Raw genomic sequence first — 21,221 nt, forward strand, 5'->3', positions numbered from 1 at the left:
TAGATGGAGGAAAGGCAAGGGAAGGCAAAGGATGGAGTAACTGGAGGTAGGGTGCCTGCCTTCTGAAGAGGGGGAGGAAGCACCTGAGCAAGAGGGATTAAAGCAGGGGAAAGTCTGAGGCATCAGAGAGCCCCAAAGGAAGGCCAGGAACCAAGGGAACAGAAGGAAGAGAAGTACGAATCTGAATGACTTAAAACGGAAACCTTAGGGAAAGGTACCCTACCAGATCAGATTTGCCATTCTTCCCTCTTCTTGGGTGGCGACTTCTGCCTCAAAGACACACAATTCTGGGTTAGAGATCAAGTACTAGGGTCTTAGCAAGAGAGGAGAAAAACGATACCCAAGTTCCCACCCAACCCTCCACCAGACCAGAAAATCAGAAGCCTCCTTACGCGGATGCTCATACAGAAACTAAGTTTATTATTTTTTTCTTCTTAAAAAAAAAAAAAAAGAAAAAACTCATTGTAGAGAAGCCCCTCCCCCTTCCCCTAAGGGTGGGGGGGCCATGAAAGATAGCTGGGGACATCAAGTACAAAGGGGTGGGGACAGAGACTATCTTGCCACCCTTAACACTGCCCAGCCATGTGGGGTGGAAGGGAAGGGGATGTGTGAAGAGCCCCGTTTCCATGACAACCAGATGCCTACCCCCTACTTTGGTGGAAAGAAGGGAGAAGGCCCCTATGTCTCCCTGGAGGATATCCCCCTCAAAAGACTTCAAGTAGTGGTTAACAGAGTCAGGCCTGGTCATGGAGAGAGAGGGGCTGTGGCAGAAAGCCTAGGTGAAGAGGGCAGCCCACTCACGTCTTGGCCTTGCGGCCTCTGTGACTAATGGTAGGACCAGCCAAGTGGGGAGGGGCGCTGCTGCGCAAGATACGGTGGTCCCCTTGGGTGGTGGCCCCAACAAGCCGGCGGGGGCCAGGCCGGCGCCGTGGGGTCCCATCCCCTTCCTCCTCCTCACCTGAGGCTTCCGCCTCAGACTCCTCTACTGAACCCTCAGGCCCCAGGGGACTTGGGGGCTGTAGGCGGGTCCGCTTTGCCAGCCCAGGACCACTGCCGACTGGGGCCCCTGCCCGTTTGCGAGGCACCTTCTCAGTCTCTAGAGGGGGAACTAGAGACCCTGGACGCAGCCGAGTCGAGCGCAGTTTTGGAGCTAATGAGACCACGGGAGATGTCAATTCTAACCCGCCTGGCCCACTATCCGCTAAATCCAGGTCATCCTGAATTACAGCCACCACCATGGACCCTTCACTCTTTCGTCCCCGCATTCCCTCTGCTTCAAGACGTAAGCGGGCCAGGCGGGTGAGGGGGCGGCTTCCATCCTCATCAGATGAACTACCCTCACTCTCCCCCTGGCCCTGGGTTTGCCGCTGCTTCCCCAATCCACAGCTCTCGAGGACAGAAGAGCTGTCGCGGTCCAAGACAGGGAGCTGGCTGGGCCGAGGTGATGGTGGATTCTTGGGAGGTCGGCCCCGCTTCCGCTTGGGTGGGGACGTTGAAATGGTGAGAGTGGTGACAGTGCTGGCGACCGCAGCAGCGGGACAGGACAGGAGTGACGGGAGTGGCGGCAGGGGTGGTGGCGGTGGGAGTGACTGTGTCCGGCTCTCTAAGTTGCCATCCCCTGGAGAGGAAGTGGTCCCAGGAAGGGGCAGATCTCGGGCCTTAGGGGGCCGCCCACGCCTTCTTTTCTCCACAGGTGATAGGACGATGGGCTCGGGTCTGTGAACTGGCTGGGGTCCGAGAGGCTGGGGCCCAGGAATAAGCTGGGGTGCACGGACAGGCTCCGCAACAATAAGGGTCTCAGCCCCAGGGACTGGGTCAGCCCCATTGGTTTTTCCCTTAGAGGTGGAGGAAGGTGCCTCATCCACCCCTCGCCCAGCATCCGCTGGAGACCTGTTCTTCTTGGGGGGCCTCCCCCTCCGACGTTTCACAGCAGGAGGGGTGATGGCAAGCAGTGCCCCTTCTCCATTTTCTGAGCTGCCCCCACCAGTTACCCCCAGCTCAATGCGACGGCGAGCTATGAAGGGCTGCTGGGTTGGAGTGGGCAGTGTGGATGGGGGAGCAACTTCACAGGGACCGCTGGTGGGAGGTGAGGATTCTGGCCCTGAAATGCTGGGGGCTGATGGGCTTCCCGGGCTGGTACCAGTCTCAGAGACCCCAGGCACAAGGGTGCTGGCAGTACCCCGCTGCTGTCGCCGTCGCCTCACCAGTTCCTTTTCCTCTACCACAGTCACTAGCCGTCCTGGCAGCTTGCGAAGCACTTTGGGACCTGGAGGCTGCCCTGGCCGACCAGCCCCCTGACCCCTAATTTCTACATCTGCACTGGTGCGACGCCGAGGGGGCCGGGCTGGTGAAGAACCCTCAGGTGTGGAGGTGGCCGAGGATGAAGTTGATGGGGCTGTGGCCTCAGCTGAAACAAGTTCCTGTGGTTTCTCTGGAGTAGAGGTTGGGGTCTGGGCCTCCACCAGCTCTTCTGAGTTCTTATCAGTCTCCAGTGGCTCTGGAAGTAGCTCATCAGATGCTGCTGAGGGTGGGAGCTCCAGCCTACGGCTCTCACTCAGACACGTGGGCATTTCCTCACCATCAGGCAGCACTGAGAGGATGGTCGCCTCAGCAGGCTCGGGCACCTCCTGCTCTTGACCGTTGGGGACGCTGCCAGCCGCCAGGGTTGGGCTAGGTGCAGAAGAGGTGAGAGAAAGGTTCTTCTCTGACACAGGCAGGATCTCAACAGCAACTGGCAACAGATCCTTAGGGGGCACAAGAGTAACTGGGGAAGTCTCGGAACTGGCCATATCAGCCAGCTCCAGGGACTCAGTAGATGCCATTGCTTGTGCACACAGCTCTGCCTCAGGCCCCAGGCCCAAGGGGAGGTTGGTGACTGGCGGCGAAATGGGCACAGAAGGTAGGCCAAGCAGAAGAGGTGAGGAAGGAGTTAAGAGAGAAGTTTGGGCCGGAGGTGGGGTTTGAGCTGGTGGAGGAGTACAGGCAGGAGGCGGGGTACAGGCAGAAGAACAAGAGGGAGGAATCTGTGCAGAAGGGAGAGGGGGAGAAGGCAAGATATGAACAGGAAGCATGGTTACTGGGTTTGGGGTGGAAATGGGGATTGGGGCAGAGATTGGCACAGGGATTGGGGCAGGAATTGCAGCAGGAGCTGAAGCTGGAGGGGGTCGAGGCCTAGGTGCTGGCCGGGGAACTCGTTCCCTGGCAGGGCTGCAGCGAGGGGGTGTGGAGGTGCTGCGGGTATGATGCGTGGATGTGACAGGAGTGTGGTTTGCCCCTTGAGTTTCAGCCCGGGCTCCACGAAGACGCTCACTGACGCGAGTCCCTGGCCTTTCAGGGGCCTTGGCCTTCTTACTGCGCCGGTGGCTGCCTCCACCAGTCCCACAGGAAACCTCATCCCCAGCCCCTGGCCCCTCCTCCTCCTCTTGGGGTAGGCGGAACACCTCCTCCTTGGCTTGGTCCAGGTCCTTGCGGGCAGCTTCCACTTGCTCCTATCAAAAACAGAGCCCAAGGACTGGTCATAGGGAGGCAAGCAGCACGTAGAATAGGTGGAAAGCAGTCACTTTCCACTTCTATCCCCACCCTGAAGAAATACTCACTTCTGCCTGCTTGAGCTCCTCTCGGCTCACCTCCTCCAGGGAGGCTTCCAGGAATTTCATGGCATAGCGCTCAATGGGGGTCAGCTGTGGGAAAGAGCAGTGGTGATGAAAATAGCAACCTGGTGCCCAGGGCCCATCACTCGTGATTATTTTCACCAAAGACAGACAATTCACAGAGTCCAGAGGAAAGGGCTATGGAGGGTAAGGCTGAGAACTAGTGGATCCAACACCAACCTGTTCTACAAGGGCAGCAATTTCCTGCTCAGCCCGGGACATTTCCTCATCTTCAGCCCCAGGCCGACCAGACTCCTCTCCCTCACCAGCAGGAAACCCATCATTCTCATTGAATTCTGCAAGCTCAGCCACCTGCTCAGCCTTGGCCTGGGTGGCCGCACGAATATCCTCTTCATCCTCTGCTCGACACAATGCCTACAAGGGTGTGGGGAAGAAACACCATGAGACGTTCTTTCTTTACATCCTGTGATTTGATTCTGGCAAATGTTTGAGGCCAGATTTACACCAAAGCAGATTTACACCATAACTCAACTCTCTTCTGGGTCACCCAAATTACCAAAGCAACACAGTAGTCCACATAGTATAGAACAGATTCAACCAGGAGTCCCAGCAGGGACAAAATAACTGTTTTTGAGACCTCAAGTTCTACTTACTTTCCATTCAAGTCAGCCTCATATCTTTTTAAAGCAGTAGTTTTTTTTAATACAAATAATCCACAATTCTTTTTTGCACTGAGATGCCTCAGGACAACAGACTAATATCTGATCATTCCCCTGAGATGAATATCCAGAGAGATCACACCAAACTCACTGAGGGAAGTAGCCTAGAGCATGAGAGGAATGCACTTGGTAGGGAAAATTTTCTCCATGATAATCCACACCTGTAGTTTCTAAACATCTGTCTACTTCCAAATAACTGTAAACGTCTCACCTTTAAAAATCATGATTTAAGTAGAAAGACTGTGAAACAGGGCCCAGGAATCAATCTTTTTCAAAACCTTCCAAATGATTCTAGTATACTTTAATGTTTGGAAAAAGAGTTTTACACTATATACAAAGCACTTTTTAATCCGCTATGCCATTTAACCCTCAGTTACTTCCTTCTAATTTAGCATTTCAGAGAAGTGAGAATTGAGGCTCAGAGGATTAAATGGATGTAGCTTAACAGACACTATTAAGAAGCACTGCTGGAATTCAAACCTAGAACCATGGTTCTTTCTATGAAATCAGGTGAACCAATAAGCAATCTTCTCACAAGTATCAAAGGTGAACTGTAATCTGGGAAGCAGTAGTAAGAGTTCCTTCCCCTTGGACAGGCTCAAGAGACTGAAAGATGACACACACTATAACCATTAGCTCTACTCTAGGGACTGTCAACTCTTTTTCTGCAGGGCAGGATCTCAGTTCCCTGACCAGGGACGGAACTTCTGCAGTGGAAGCGTAGAGTCTTAATCACTGGACTGCCAGGGAAGTCCCTGCCCACTCTTTTTTTCACCTGCTCCAGGATATGGGTCTGCTTGCTGGCCACAGTCTCCTCCTCATCATCAGGGGCAGAGGGTACAGATGAGCCAGACGGCTCCTCCAGAGGCATATCAAACAGCTCTCGGATGGTCTGCTTTGGAAAGAACATACACAGAGTGTCAGAGCCAAAGGAATGCTGGTCTCAGGTCTATAGCTATGAAGCTGGTAGCTATCAGTGGTATCAGAAGCATCACTGGTTGAAAAGGCAGGTATGTGGAGGTCAAAACATCCTTTCTAATAAGCAGCAGTAATTCCCATACACATAGCAGTTCTCTCCTACACAGACTGGAAGATCTTAGTACCTGTTTAAAATAGGCTGTAGTGAAGTTGCCTCCCTCAATAGCCATATCTCCCAACATTCTCTTCTGATTTGCCTTTTTTAGGATGTTCTCTTCCACTGTCCGTTCACTGATAAGCCTAGGCAGGTGATGAAGGACATGTATAAACAGTCAAATACATCAATAAAACCCTATTAGCAAAGGAAAAGTAAGGTAAGGGGAGACAAGGCAACACCTATATATGTGGACATCTCGGGTCTGGCCAATTCGGTGACAGCGATCCTGGGCCTGAGCATCCATGGTAGGATTCCAGTCGCTGTCATAAAAAACAACAGTGTCTGCCCCCGTCAGGTTCACGCCCACACCCCCACTCCGAGTTGAAAGGATGAAGCAGAATATGCGTTTGTCTGCATTGAATCGTTCCATCAAAGCCTAGAGAAAAAAGGGAAAAAAAAAAAAAAAAGAACAGTATTGGGAGACATATCTCCAAAAACAGACCAAGGCTTAGTGGGACCCCCTCATGAGACTCTTGAGCCCTAGAAAAGGAGACTGAGCTGAGGCGAGCCTCTAAGGGTTGCAGGTGCCTCGGTTACCTGTCTCTGTTCAACTCTAGTTGACCCATCCAGACGCAAGTAGAGGTGGCCGTGGTAGGTGAGAAACTGCTCCAATACATCCAGCATTCGGGTCATCTGGGTGAAAATGAGCACCCGGTGGCCCTCTGCCTTGAGCTGTCGCAAAAGCACTGCCAACGTTTGCAACTTTCCTGAAGAGATATGAAGGGGTACATGGAACGAGCTATAAGCTGGAGTGAGGAGAACACTTAGCACTGGAAGCCTATGTACTTGAGAGATAAACGTTTTACGCCAGGGTTTTGGTTAACCCAGAGGATCAAAAATATTTAACATATATTTTCTTCCCTTAAGGGTTCTTCCTCTTAAGTCTGCTCTTGTCTTGGACCTGACTTCTTTCAGTCTAGGGGAAGGGTAATACAAACCCCTCGGGGTAAAAAAGAAATCCTTAGTGGTGTATGAGCAAGAGACCTTCAAGCACTACACTGAGTTATACCAACTGAAACACAAAAAAAGCAATTCACAAGATAACAAATCCGCTGATGTCATGAAGGGGTACAGGGAATGGAAGGTCACTAAGATCAGACCACCGAGGCAGGATCTTATGAGGTTATCTGGTTCAACCTACCAAGCAGAAAATAACTTCTGTAACATTTCTGATTCAGTCAGTTTAAACACTTTCAACAAAGACTTTCATTTTACCTATTCTGAATGGTTTCAAATGTTATAAAATTATAATTTTTTTTACTAAAATAGCTACTAAATACGTATTATTAAAAATTCTGCTGCCTTTCTTATGTTCTAAAACATTTACGAAATCTCCAAATTTTATGTTACTATAGAAGTATCTGTGCACAACTGCAGCAGAAACTATTCACTATTATCATTCATGACTAACAGAACCCAACTAATCCTATGAACACCTGGCAGAGATCCCTTGATTCCCAGGGAAGGCATGCCTCAAACCAACTCCAGAAGATGAATCATTATAAATAAGCCACAGTTCCTCTGTGACTTTCCTGTGTCAGTGATTACTCTAGGGATCGGCATATGGTTCTATCTGAGTCAATGAATTCTGAATCAAAGTCAACTGGGTGGGCTTTTTTTTCCCAGAAGAAAAAAAAAAATCAAAGTGTTGCTAGGAGTATTTTGTCTCAACCCCTTGCTCTCTGCTTGGATTACTAGTGTGCTCCCTGGAACATCATCTTAATACCACAAGGAAATAACCATGAGAATAAAAAGATACAAGCTAAGGATGGTAGGCAAAGTCTTGAGTCCATGAAGACACCAGTAAACTGCTAAACCAATTATATACCATCTTTCTCAGCATTTCTGACTTGGTAAACAATAAATGATTTTGAAGCCTCCTTTGGTTGGTTTTATTACCTGCAGCCAAATTCCTTCTAAACAATAAGATTCTAACCAAAAGAAAAGGATCCTCATCCAACTACTTTCCCAAAATGAAATCTGCTAAATTTTTTTTTGGCCATGTGGCTTACAAAATCTTAGTTCCCTGACCGACTGAACATGCCCTTGGCAGTAAAAGCCATAAAAAAGTAAAAAGAGTCCTAATCACTGGACCATCAGGGAATTCCCCTGAATCTACTATTTACTGTGCAGTCCTGTACTAGCACACACCTTTCCCCATAAATCTAAAAACTCCATGCTGTACTATCTCATTTGCCATTGTATACTAAATGATACACAATATAGTAGATGGTCACAAAACAATCACTGAATAAATGAGTTAGCAAACACTTTCAACTTTCATCAAAGTCAAATTTACAAATGCCAAGAATCCATCATAAGGCCTACATTTCATCTCACCCATAAACATAACCTAACAGACCAGCTAATGTTTAATGAAACCCACGGAAACTTTATGTATAGCATCCCTCTGATATAACCGTCTTGAGACTAAGACAAGAAAAGAGATCAAGGGACCCTCACTGGCCAGTGAACTCACCACAATCATACTGGATGAGCCTCAAGTCAGGAAACTGGGTACGCATGTTACACACAATACGGTGCAGAGGACGAGCCCGAGGCCAGAGCTCACGAGCCAATTGCTCTTGGAAGGCTGCCTGACGTGGGGCCAGCCAAGGAGGTGGGTGGCAGGCATGCAAGGAAGGGGGAGGTGCCTCCACAGGAGGCATGACAAAGATGAACCTGTAAAAAGAAGCCAAGCTGTAGAAAATATGGAACTCTGAATGGCCCCAGAAGTCAGCACCTTTAACAGCCCTAACCACTATATCCACTTAGAGGCCCCAAGACCCATTTCCCATTAGCACTTAGCCCTGCCAACCTCTCAATGATTTCTGACAGCTGGTCTAGTCGTTGCTGGGGAAACAGTACAGCCTGGCGGGCAGCCTCGGTATAAGTCCAAAAGGTGGGGTGGCTGGGGCCAGGAGAACGAGGGCCGATCGGGCTGGCAACAGGTTGGGGCAGGGTACAGAAATCCAAGACTTCAGTCCCATACACAGGTGCCAGGGCCCCATGAGCCTCACTAAGTTGGAAAATCCGTTCCAGGCGTTCAGACCGCTGCCGCTTCCTCTTTTCCTCCAGAGAGTCCTAAAAACATAGAAAAAGTCATCAGCATCCTTACAGAAAACCTGGCAGTAACTCCCAGAATTAAAACATAATTTATGGAAACCCAAAGATTCAAGAACACACTATTTTAGCTTTCCCAAGTTGTCAATATGGGAATTATTCTTTTCATCAGATTGAATGAAATGACTTCTCTGAAAAAGAAAACTGATCTTCCCTGTATGCTACCAAAGCAAATGTCTGAATACTCAAAATTAAGATCCATATATTCGATCAACTTATAGAATGGATATGTGGATTTTCCCATAAAACACTTAACTCCAGAATACCCTAATTTATCTTCTTGCGGTAGATCCAAAACAATGACTAAAATCCCTCCTCAAAGCACTGAGCAGGATGCAGGGATGCTAACCAAATCCATGGCAGGTCTCTGTCAAAGGTTAGACTGCAATGGGGTGGGATAGGAACAGCTAACCAGACATCTAGGTACCATCACCCTGAGAGAGAAAAGGGGAGGGGAGATTTTTCCCGGTGGCAGAAAATCTATATGATTCTGACCCAATCCTTTCCCATCTTTTGTGCTTCCAGTTTCACAGGCTATCAAGTCACCTAACTCTTGTAGCACTTATCACTCTTGGAAGTTTTACATGGCCATGATTCTTTAACATCTTCTATCCACTAAACTGTAAGACCTATATAACACGAAAAATATCTGATCTTGCTCACCGTATTCATCTGATATTCAGCTTGTTATCTGGCACAAAGTAGGCTCTCAATAAATATCTGCTACTGGAATGCACAAATAATGAAGACGACTAGAATCTACAAGATGGTCCTGAAAAAAAGCAGTGTCCCACATTTCCCTTCCTGACTGCTATCTTAAGCTTGACCTCTTGGCTTCTGGTGGTCTAAGTGAGGAAGGAAAGCATCTTAGAGGGAAAAATCATTAAGGCCAGCTTTCAACAGTAGTAGCAAAGGAAACAGTATTTGCAAATCATCTATCTGAAAAAGGACTTGTATCCAGAATACATAAAGAAATCTTACATATCGGTAACAGAAACAAAATAACCCAAATAAAAAAGGGAAAGGATCTGAATAGACATTTCTTTGAAGAAGAATATACAAATGGCTAACAACCTCTGAAAAGATGCTCAATATCATTAACGATCAGGAAAATGCAAATCAAAACCACAAGGCACCACTTCAAACCCACTAGGATGGATATAATCAAAAAGACAGACAACAAGTTTTTGGCAAAGATGTAGAGAATCTCGAACCCCCACAAGTGCTAGGGAATGTAAAATGGTACAGCCACTTTGGAAAACAAATTTGTCAATTCTTCAGTCAAACACAGTTACCATACCCCAGCAATTCCACTTCTAAAGTTACATCCAATATAAATGAAAACACATGAAAAGATACAAAATCTTATACATGAATGTTCATAGCAGCATTATTCATAACAGCCAAAAAGAAGAAACAAACCAAATGTCCCCCAATCAACTGATGAACAGATATATAAAATATGATATACCCATACAACAGAATATTATTCAACAATTTTTTTTAAATGAAGTACTGTTGTATATACACATATAACTCAGTTATAGCATAACATGGATGAACCTCAAAAACATTTAAATAAGTGAAAGAAGCCAGTCACAAAAGACTATATATTATATGACTCAGTAAGTAGGACATTAAGTAGGCTAGTGGTTATTTAGGAGAAAAAGAAAGTATTAAGGATGATGGCAAGTGTGGGGTTTTCTTTACAGAACATGCAAACGGTTCTAGAGTTGACCATGCTCACAGCTGCACAACTCTGTGAATATACTACAAGTCAATAAACTGTATGGTTTAAACAGGTGAACTGTATGGTATGTGAGTTATACCTCAAACTTCTTTAAAAAAGTGTCAAGAAGCTGCTACCTATTAATACTTGCAGAGCAATGAAAACAAAACACAGATTATGGGGTTGCACTCTTGGGCCAGGATCTAGGCTTTCCTCTCTACTTCCAAAAAGCCAGACCAACCTGGCCGCATTAGAGAAAGACCAAAGGCAGAGTCAGTGGCACTGATGGAGGGTGGGGGACTGGGGCTGAGGCAAAGAATAAGTAGCAGCTCTACTATGAGCGGGAGAAAAAGACAAGAGGACCTGGAAAGACTCCCTAGATCTTTCTCCTTATTAGGTCCTGGGTTACTTACTCTGTGTTGCAACTTTAACTTAACCAAACATACATAGAACTATACACATTACAGGAAAAAAATGGCTACCAGAAAGCTCATGAAGGGATAGAAAAAAGTCATTTTTATTGCCCACTTAATCACCATGAAGGTAAAGCACTACAGCAAGGCTCATGATCTTTAGGGAACTATATTCCATGGTGTCCTTTATCCCTTACAAGTTCAAATATCGATGGTGATCAACTGAGAAAAATTTTCCTGTCTCTGAGACTGCCTCTTGTGCAGAAGAGAAAGCAGTAGTAGAGTCAGCACATCTGTATTCTCACAAGTTGTGTAAATTTTAAAACATCATTTAATGAGCTAGTTTCATCTGTAAAATGGGGCAATTATATGCCAACACTAACTCGAGTAAACAAGAACCAAAGAGACCAAATGTAACAAAATAGCCTTGAACACATCAGTAATAGTTTTAAAAGCACATTATGTCCTCAACTACTCCTCTGTGAAAAGTAGGACCTGAATTATTATTCCCATTTTACAGATAAGAGCAAAGGCCCAGGGGAGGGCTCTGTCCAGTGGCCCTCAAGTATTAGGTCCAAAAAAAACAGGCTTTGTAATTTACCAAGATAAAAGTGACATTATTTTGTTCCATCCACTCTATAGCAACACTCCAAAAGAATTCAGTTTCCTGTCCCCTCTCCTTTGAGGCAGTAAAACTTACCAGATAGAAAGGGGAACGAGGTGGTGGTGGGGGCTGGCGTCGAGGTCGGGGACCACTGAACGAGGTAGCAGTGGAGGGAGGGCTGGGGGGACCAGAGCGTAATGTCAGTGTCTCGGGCTCATCCTTGGAAACAGGTAGCCGGGATACCATGGTGACAGGCAAGGGAGCGGCGCCAGATGACGAAACCACAAGGGAAGATGCCTGGGAAGCTGGGCTCTGTGTTGAGGCTGGGGCCAACGCCAGAGTCTGAGCTGCTACTGGGCCCAAGGTGGGCACTGGAACTTGGGCAGGGCTCAAAGTCAGTGTCTGCACTGAAGCTGGGGCCAGGAGTGAAGCAGATGATGATACTGGAGCCAAAGTCAGCGTGTGAGCTGGGGCTGGGCCCATCGGAGAAACTGGAGCCAGAGTGGGTGCTGGAGCCAAAGACAGCGTCTGAGATGGACCCAATGGTGGTCCTGGTGCCAAAGACAGTGTTTGGGCTGGAGCTGGTACTAGGGATGATGCTGGAGTCAATGACAACGTCTGAGCTGGAAAGGGACTTTGAGGGTTCCCAGTGCCCAAAGAGAGTGTCTGAGATGGAGACGAGCCGCCAAGAGTGGATGCTAAAGCAGGGGGTAAAGCCAGTGTCTGCGTAGAAGCCGGACTCGGAAGAGGTGATGGAACTGGGGCTGGTACCATAGTTTGAGCTGATGATGGAGTTAACGCAGCAGCTGGGCCTGGCCCCAATGAGGAGGCTGAGGCTAAAGGTGTTCCTGGAGTAGACGATGAAGCCAGAACTGGAACCGAAGTCTGCGATGAAGCCAGGACAGAAGCAGGACCTGGTGATGGAGCCAGGACTGGAAGAGGAGCCAGAGGAGGAGCTGGAGGAGCCAGGATTGCTGTCTGTGGAGCCACCATGGGAGCCAGAGAGGTGGCCAGAGCCTGAGATGCAGTAGGTGCTGGAGCCAAAAGGGAAGCCTGAGCTGGAGCTGGATTTGGTGTTGCCGGAAAAGGATTGGCCAGAGCAGAAGCTGGCACCAGGACAGGTGAACATGCTGGGGCTACGGCTGAGTTCAACCCTGGAACATGTGAAGAGGCCGGAGCCAACAATAGAGGGTGACCAGGTGCCTGAGATGGGGACAGGGATGGAGTTGAGGCCAAACCTAGAGTCAAGGCTGACGCTGATGGAGAAGCCCCAACTGGTGCCAAAGAAGGAGGTCCAGGGGCTGCTGAGACAACAGGTGCCAGTGTTGGAGTCACATTAGTCAAAAGAGTTGGGCCCGAAGCCGAAACAGGCAAGGGGGCTGAGATGGGAATGGTGAGTGGAGCTGAGGCTGGGGAAGGAAGAGTTGTGGAGACAGAGATGGGGAGTGAAGATGACACTGGAACTGAGACTGTAGAGGACACAGGACTAGCAAGGGGAGAGGAGTTGGGAACTGGCACTGGAGAAGAGGCTGGTCCAGGAAGTGAGGATGGCACAGGAAGAGGAGAAGAGATGGTCAAGGGAGCAGCTCCGGGTGCTGAAGCTGTGGAGACAGAAGGGAAGTTAGCCCCCACATTCTTTTCTTGCTCCTTCTATTACCCTGTCCCACCCATTCCCCTACCCCCAAGGTTCACCTTTTCCCAGAAGACCTTCACTCCCACACCATGAGGTCAAAGATTCAAGGAATCTAACAATTTAACAGTTCTTTTCCTTCGAGATTCCAACCAATGTATCTTAGAATCAGACAAGGGCTCAGCGGGGGCCACTGCAAACCAGTATGCTGATAATGACAGCATCTACTGTGACTTAAGATACCCTCTGGGCCACCCTATCTCCATTCCCAGCAAAAGATTCTGGCATCAGCCACCCTGACTCACCACTGACTTCAGGTGAAGGACCGTGGACCAGCTTGAGAAGTGGCCTCACGAGAGTGGATGTGGGTATGGGAGCCCGGGCAGTACCCAGACTAGGTGTGGGTAGACGGCCAGGGGGTAATGTGGGGCGTGGAGTCAACACAGCCGGAAGCCCAGAGCTTGGAGGCCGGGGTGCTGGGGCCAATGGAGGAACAGGAGTCAGTCCATCCCGAGGGGCCTGTCTCACTACAATCTTCACCACGCCTGTATTATTCACCATGGTTGGTGGCACTGCAAGAGGAAGCTACATTGAGGGGAAGGTAGAAAAGAAACAAGAAACCCAAAGGATGGAAGAAGTCCAAGGGCAGGAGAGGGTCGCAGACAGATATCAGAGTTACTGGCAAGGGAAAACAACACTGGGGGAAGGCTAGACAGACAGTAGCCCAGGGCATGCCTGGAAGGACCAAGGCCAGCAAGGGCTAAGTAGGAAGGCCAGAAGCCTCACCCTGGTTAGCAGCAAGCGGAAGGCTGAGGCCAGTGGGGGCAGGGGTGGTGCTGGGGGTCGAAGAAGGCAGCACAGAGACAGGGGTGGGGCCAGGGGTCGGGGCCACGGCCTGGATGAGGGCCACATGGGCAGGCTGGCTGATGAGGTGGTGCTGCCCCCCTGCTGACACCAGGTGCACCACATTCCCTGGGTTAAGGGAAGAGAGAAAGAGAGAAAGAAGCAGCTATCAGCCGGAGGGGGCAGGGGCCAGAGAAAAGAGAAAGAACAGAAAGGGAGTAACTTCTCCAGAATAACCTCATACCTATCTTGATCTAAAGAACCCTTCAACCATTCCCCTTGGCCACACCCACCAAAAGCTAGGGGGAAAAAAACATAAAGGCTGACATCTGGAAAGAGCCACAAAAACAAAGGGACAAGGAAGAGGAAGAAAAAGGCAGGACAGGGGGTGGGTTTTACCTACTTTGCAGCGGGCGGGGCTGCCCCACAGCAAGCTGGCGCACCTGGGCACCAGTCAAAGTCAGCTTGTTGCCCTGGATTTGGAAGGTGAGAGGTTTGCTTCCCCCTGTACTAGCCACTGGACGTTGTGTTAGTGAGGCCAACTGCCCAATGCTGACCACTTCACCTGCTACAAATAAAGAAGAGGCTTAATGTACATGGGGCTCATTCTGCTCAACGTCATTTCACACACCTCCATGAGGTGCAAGTCTCCAGTTTCTCCAACCCGTCCCCCACTCAATTCACCATGTTCTCAGAACCTCAGCCTCCACCTACAGCCTCTGAGCTTTTGACATGCTACTCCTTCCAATCCTGCTTGTTTAATCTGCAATCTCCTTTACATCCTCTAATAGCCTTCCACCATCCTGAGCTCATCACACACACATACACACCTGCCCACTGTGCTGCCCTTTTACCCCAAATAATTATCTACTATCAGGCTGACCATTATTTACTCATCTATGGGTCACCTCCCCAGCTAGAGACTGTGAATTACTTCAGGGTTCTTATTTGATTATGAATTATCAATGCCTGGCAAAATACATAATATACGTTAGCTACCTAGAATCTGACACATGCCTGGCCCCCAGCTTTTCTTGTCTTGCTCCGTGGTACACAGACAGGCCTTCCTCCCAGCTCAAGTCCTTTACCCTCACAGAGCCCTGGGGACTTACAGGGCAGGCGGGCTTGCATGTCAGGAGACAGGATGAGGCGCTGTGGCGCAGGAGCAGGAGCTGGCACTGCCGTAGTGGGAGCAGTGACTGTGCTGGAGGAGGTGGTGGTGGCAGCAGCGTTCGGGAAGGCATAGCCTGGGGGCACTGTAAGGGGCTTCAACAGGTTGGAGGAGCCTGGTGGTGGGGCAGGGCTCAGGCGAACAGGGGCAGGTGGGGCCGGCTTCAAGGACAGGGTTGGTGTGGGAGGCCGTGAGGTCCCACTTAAGACCCCCAGAGGGGATGGTAACACTGTAAACACAAAGCAAACGCCTGTCAGATACAACTTGACCAATTAAGCTTTAGCCTGCTCCTAGAAGCCTCCATACATAATCCCTTGTAGCCCATCAAACGCTATACCCGTCTCCAACCCAGCTCCTCAAACACTAAATTTCATTACTTCTCCCCCAATCCGAACAATCTGCCTGAAGTACCCCCCAGCATCCTGGCTCCCTTGCAACTCACCCTGGGGGAGAGGCCCACTGTTTGGCTGCAGTGGGGGCAAAAGAACAGGGCCAGGAGGCCGGGATGCTGGAATAAGTGGGGGCCCAGAAGGCGAGGCTGACACCATCAGTGGTGCTGGCAGCACTGGGGGGGTTGGGCCAGGGGTGGGCTGGGCTGAGAGTTCAGGGCCTGGAGGGGGTCGGACTGGGACAGGGCCCAGGGGGGTCCGTGGACTGTTCACAACCACCACTGTCCGGCCTTCTTGCTTGGGCACTGGTTGCAGCATCCTATGAGGAAAAAACAAGGGGATGGGTAGGGAAGGAGGGAGAATAAGGAACAGGAAAAGAAATAAATAAGGAAGATGAGGCAGAAAAACCGACAGATTATAAAAGCAAAAAAGGGAAAGGTAAGACCCAAAGGAGAAGAGAAAGAAATCCGATAACCAAAAGGCACCAAGCAGAGGGAGGGCGGGAAATGATCAGTGACAAACACAAGGGCCTCTCCCAGGACCACCTTCTAGTTATTCTCTCCCCCATTTTTCATCCATCCATGTAAACAGTCGAGCCTAGCCTCCAACTTTCCACCCCCACCCGCCCAGCCAGCTGTAGCCACTTTTTTTTTAGGAACCCATCCCTTATTCCTCATCCTTAGTACCTGTTGACTTTCATCTTGACTGGCTTGGGCCGGGGTGGGGGGTCAGGAGCAGTAGCCACTTCTAGAAGAACCCGACGGGAAAGGCGGTATTGGGGTAGAAATGTGTCAGCCTCATATCTAGAGACACGACCCTCCAGGCCAATGAGGTCAAACCGACCCATGTCTATCCGCTGACATAAGAAGGAATACAAAAGCACAGTGTCAAAGGATCAATGATTTGGCAACGATTTGGAAACTTGGCAACTGTTTCTTGGATATCATACCAGACAGCAAAAGCAAAGACCTGATAAACTGGACTGCACCAAAGGACACTATTAACAGAGTAAATGGCAACCTATAGAATGGGACCAAAATTACAGTATTTGCAAATCATGTGTCTGATAAGAGCTTAACAACCAGAACACACAAAGTCCTACAACACAACAAAATAACAACGTGCATAAATGTGAACATACACAGGCATATACACAAAAACATGTACAAAAGAATATTACCCAACTTTAAAAAGGAAGGAAATTCTAACACATGCTTGAAGACATTCTACTAAGTGAAATATCCAGCAACAAAAGGACAAATACTTTGTGATTCCATGAAACATGAAGTACTAGAATAGCAAATTTATAGAGACAGAAAGTAGAATGGTGACTGCCAGGTGCTGGGACTAGAGGAAGAATGAGGAGTTATAATTTAATGAATATGGAGTTTCAGTTTAGGAAGATGAAAAAATTTCTGAAGATGGATGATAGTGATGACTATATAACTATGTGAATGTATTAATGAAATTGTACCATATGCTTAGAAAAGGTTAAAATAGTAAAACTTTTTGTGTATTCTACTGTAATAAAACAAAAATTTGGGGGGAAGTGGTCAAAAAGAGGGAAGGAGCAGGAAAACGAAGTAATATTTAAGTATTAACTATTATGCAAAGCACTTCTAAAAAATACTAACACAATTCTCTCACATATACTGCAGAATAGGCCTTACGACACCAATTTTGAAGGGCAAGCAAACTCAGGGTTAAAAGTTAATAGTTACCTTGCCCAAAGAGACACCGTTATTAGAAAACAATGAAGCTGGAACAGTGCTGAGGTGACAGGGGAAGTAAGGATGCTAAAGGTCAGACTCCAGCCTAAAGAAAAGAGGTGCAGGGTTGGGTAAGGCCAATAATCTTGGGGACAACTGCTCACCTGGAGCGGGTGGACATCAGTGGCCCTTAGCACCAGAGAGGCGGTGCTGAAACAGATGCCTGGAGTGATGAAGGGGGAGGTAACAGGTCGAGGATCAAATAGGTTTGGATGATTACAGACTTTTCGCAGCTGCATCAGAATGTTGATGACACTCATGAAGTGGCCTGTGGCTAGCGTCTCCTTAGTTCTGAGAGAAAGGAGAAATAAACTGGGCACCTTAGCAGTCACCCCTGCTCCAGTCTGGGGTCCCAAGCCCACCCGCAGTCCTGCCTTACGTGGTCTGGGCCATGAAGTCATCATAAAGACAGCGCTGGCGCTTGGAGAGCCGGCAGCGGATAACATGCTCATACTTTTTAGGCATCTGCTTCTCAACATCCACCTTAACTCGGCGCAGCAAAAAAGGCCGCAAAACCTGAAAGCAAATAAGCAGGAGGCTGACAGGAGAAGAGCGGGCACTGTGTCCCAGCTGAACCCTCTCCCTGGGTCTTGGCCTGATGACCAGCAGAGTGCTGGCTTAGCCCGTTAGTAAATATCCATGCAGCCATGCAGCAAGCGGGAACCAGCCACCCAAAATGAGTCAGATGTAAGCCCTCCTCTCAAGGAATTTACTATAATGAAAGAAACAGACATAAAGATGATAATCACAATATACGTGACAAAGGAAGCACCAAGGACAGAGCAACTAACTATGCAGAAGGGATGAGTCAAACTACGTTCCAAAGGAGTAACTGTAAATTCACAAGATTATGGAAGTAAATCCAGCCGAGAAGCTGAGAATAAATCTGTGACACTGACAGAAGCACAGAAAACAAAAGGCAAGTCTGAGACCTCAGGAGGGAAAATGTGACTAGGATATAGTCATCAAGTTGACATGGAAGAAGTTCAGAGAGAGATGAAAAGAAGTGAAGAGTGATAGTGTCACTAAACCTAGTGTGGTAACCATTTCATGATACATATACGTCAAATCATTACGTTGTACAGCCTAAACTTATACAGTGCTGTATATCAATTATAACTCAATAAAACAAGAATAGTTTTTGAAATATTCCAAGATTTTAAAAAGGAGGAGGTATAGTTAAGGAAAAACTTAGTGGTTTTTTGATTTACCAAAATAACGATATGACTGACCAAAATGAACAGAAATAACAGGCTATAAAGCTTAAGATATTTGGCTTATAATGGAGTGAGTTCAAGAGGAACTTTCAGGCAGGGTGGCAAGAGCTACCCAGGCGAGGGGCAGGGTGGTGAGCCCTGGGGGCCAAGGAGAGAGGGAAATCCCTCTTGCACTCCAAAAATATCAGACTAATGGCACCAAGCTGAGATGGAAACATTTATTGTTTTCTGAAAAAATGTCCACGAGACGGGGATCATCAAGGGGTTGGGGGCAGATAACAAAAATACAAATTTTAAAAAAGAGGAACTTTCAATTAAAAACGTCATTAGAAATTTAAATACAGGTTAAGTGGTCTAGAGAGTCAAGGAATTACGAGTATGCAAAGGAGATAAGTAAATTGAGAGACAAAAAAAAGTCTGAAGATCAGAATGCTGAGAAGTGTTATTTAAAAGCTGGACATTGGACAAAGGGAGAAGAGCCAGAAAAGACCAAAAAGGAAAAAAGGAACACAACAAAAATATGAAGTTGTGATAAGTCATGTAAAGAGAAATCCAAGCCAGAAACTGTTCAGCATTATTCTACTCAAGGAATAAAAAGAGAAATGCGACCGTTAAAAAAAAACAAGCAGAATGATGCCTAAGATGAGGTCACTCAATCTGGCCATGGGTTAGACACTGGAACACTGCAGACAACTGAGTATACTCAGCCCAGCACTGCCGTCCCTCTCCCTAAGGGTTTTCCGGCTGTTAACCTTAGTTCATTATTTCCCATGCCCTCGACAAACTGGTATAGACCCTACCTTGTGAAGGCGTTTGACTAGACCTTCATTGTACTCTTGGCTGCCCTCAATCATGCCAGTTAGGGGGTTAGAGAACCATTCTTTGAACTCGCGATGAGACTGGAAGACATGGGGCATCAAAAAGTGCATCAAGGACCACAGTTCCATGAGGCTGTTTTGCAAGGGTGTTCCTGTCAGGAGCAGGCGTCTCTGGCTACAAAGAGGAAAATGGAATGAGGAGGAGGATGATCAGCAAAACATTCTCCAAGCGTTCACCTTCCAAGCATCCCACCCTTCAGGACAAGTCTGCTGCTGCTGCTAAGTCGCTTCAGTCATGTCCGACTCTGTGCCACCTGACAGATGGTAGCCCACCAGGCTCCCCCGTCCCTGGGATTCTCCAGGCAAGAACACTGGAGTAGGTTTAGGACAAGTCTACTCTCCCACAAATTCTGGACATCTCCATCTTCACCTGTTGAAGTTGAGCAATGACTGCCAGCGCTGTGACTTGAAGTTCTTGATGTTCTGAGCCTCATCCAATATAAGATAGCGCCAGTTCTTGCGGCGGAAGGCCTGGTGGTCCTGCAGCACCAGCTTGTAAGATGTGATACACACATGGAAGGCGTTGGGCTTGGTCCAGCCCTGTAGTACGAAGAGAAAGTAGCAGAAAGTAGGGTGAAAAGAACGAACAAAAAGAAGACATCCTAAGGTCTTCAAGGGACAGCAGTCAGGTTGGGAAAAGAGTCCCAGGAGCAGAACAGGGTAACAGAAAAGGAAGGAAAAGAAATTCATTTGAGGACAGGACCTAAAAGTATAGGAGGCATCAACAGTGGAGGGGAGTGATCACATGGGGGAGCAAACCTGTCGCTTGAGCTTCCTCTCTTTCTGGGCTCCATAGTAAGTGAGGATTTTAAAGCTGGGGCACCAACGTTTCAGCTCCATCTCCCAGTTCAACATCACGCTGGTGGGGACAATGATCAAATGGGGACCCCAGTTACCTGTTTAGCAAAAGAATTAAGAGATGTACAGCACAGTGACTTCAGTTAATAATACTGTACTGCCAAGAGACTAGATCTTAAAAGTGCTCATCACAAGAAAAACCAAAATGTTTTATAACGATGTATGATGATGGATGTTAACTAGTCTTACAAGATCGTCATTTTACACTGAATATACATATTCAGTCATTATGTTGTACACCTGAAACTAATATAATGTTATGTTAATTACACCTCATTAAAAAATAAAGACTTGAAGAAATTTGGGGCAAAGGAATTTTTTAAATGATGAAAGATGGTTAAGAAATACAAACTTTGGAGTTCTGGTTCTCACATATAAACTGTGAACATTCTGTCCCAATGTTCCTTCCTAAGAATCATAGCACCATAATATAAATAAACCCACTCACAAAACAGAAACAGACTCACACACAAAAAACAAAATTATGTTTACTGAAAGGGAAACAGGAGGAGGGATAAATTAAGAGTATGGAATTAACAGATATGCACTACTACAAGTAAAACATATTAAAAGGATTTACTATATAGCACAGGGAATTACATTCAGTCTTATAATAATCTAAAAGGAAAAGCATCTGAAAAAGAATTATGTATATATGTATAACCAAATCACTTTGCTGTACACCTGAAACTAACGCAAAATTGTAAATCAACTAAATCAAAATCGAAGGAGAAAATAAAAAAGAATCCCAGTGCCCACACTAACCTCTCTATACAATTACTGATTAGATTTCATAAAGCTACTTAGCAGCAAGAGGGTTTCATGGTGCTACAGCTGAAGTCATTAAACAAGCTTCTCAGGAAATTGGCCAGGGAGACCCAAGAAGAAGGGCCCTGCCTAATTACCTTTCTCACAGGCCAAGTGGGCAAGCAGGGAAATGGTCTGGATGGTCTTGCCTAACCCCATCTCATCAGCAAGAATGCCATTAAGCTTCTTCTCATACATAGTAACCAGCCAGTCCAGCCCAATGTGTTGGTACTCTCGGAGCTGGCCCCGCAGGAGCAAGGGAATGGGTGTCTTCACCTGGTGGGGAGGAAGAGAGGTATCACAACAGAACTGAGGCATCTGTCAC

General features: G+C 47.6%; 1 protein-coding gene across 2 annotated transcripts in view; it reads right to left on the minus strand.

Annotated features, from left to right (window-relative positions):
• Positions 1-400: 400 nt before the first annotated feature.
• Positions 401-21,221, minus strand: part of SRCAP (Snf2 related CREBBP activator protein) — a 30,983-nt gene continuing 10,162 nt past the window's right edge. Inside the window, exons 13-34 of one of the 2 annotated variants that reach the window (XM_052636300.1) lie at positions 20,995-21,172; positions 19,991-20,127; positions 19,602-19,771; positions 19,154-19,346; positions 17,516-17,652; positions 17,241-17,427; positions 16,054-16,223; positions 15,421-15,686; positions 14,920-15,207; positions 14,211-14,375; positions 13,751-13,936; positions 13,270-13,536; positions 11,431-12,935; positions 8,284-8,549; positions 7,945-8,147; positions 6,003-6,172; positions 5,645-5,841; positions 5,434-5,548; positions 5,106-5,225; positions 3,831-4,025; positions 3,597-3,680; positions 401-3,488 (exon numbers count right to left, since the gene is read on the minus strand). In XM_052636300.1, the coding sequence (XP_052492260.1) occupies positions 798-3,488; positions 3,597-3,680; positions 3,831-4,025; positions 5,106-5,225; positions 5,434-5,548; positions 5,645-5,841; positions 6,003-6,172; positions 7,945-8,147; positions 8,284-8,549; positions 11,431-12,935; positions 13,270-13,536; positions 13,751-13,936; positions 14,211-14,375; positions 14,920-15,207; positions 15,421-15,686; positions 16,054-16,223; positions 17,241-17,427; positions 17,516-17,652; positions 19,154-19,346; positions 19,602-19,771; positions 19,991-20,127; positions 20,995-21,172 (7,890 nt within the window). In that variant the 3' untranslated portion in view covers positions 401-797. The remainder of the gene's footprint in view (positions 3,489-3,596; positions 3,681-3,830; positions 4,026-5,105; positions 5,226-5,433; positions 5,549-5,644; positions 5,842-6,002; positions 6,173-7,944; positions 8,148-8,283; positions 8,550-11,430; positions 12,936-13,269; positions 13,537-13,750; positions 13,937-14,210; positions 14,376-14,919; positions 15,208-15,420; positions 15,687-16,053; positions 16,224-17,240; positions 17,428-17,515; positions 17,653-19,153; positions 19,347-19,601; positions 19,772-19,990; positions 20,128-20,994; positions 21,173-21,221) is intronic. The other variant, XM_052636301.1, reaches the window with a different exon arrangement.

This window comes from Budorcas taxicolor, chromosome 2 (assembly GCF_023091745.1).
Source record: "Budorcas taxicolor isolate Tak-1 chromosome 2, Takin1.1, whole genome shotgun sequence".
Classification (NCBI taxonomy): domain Eukaryota; kingdom Metazoa; phylum Chordata; class Mammalia; order Artiodactyla; family Bovidae; genus Budorcas; species Budorcas taxicolor.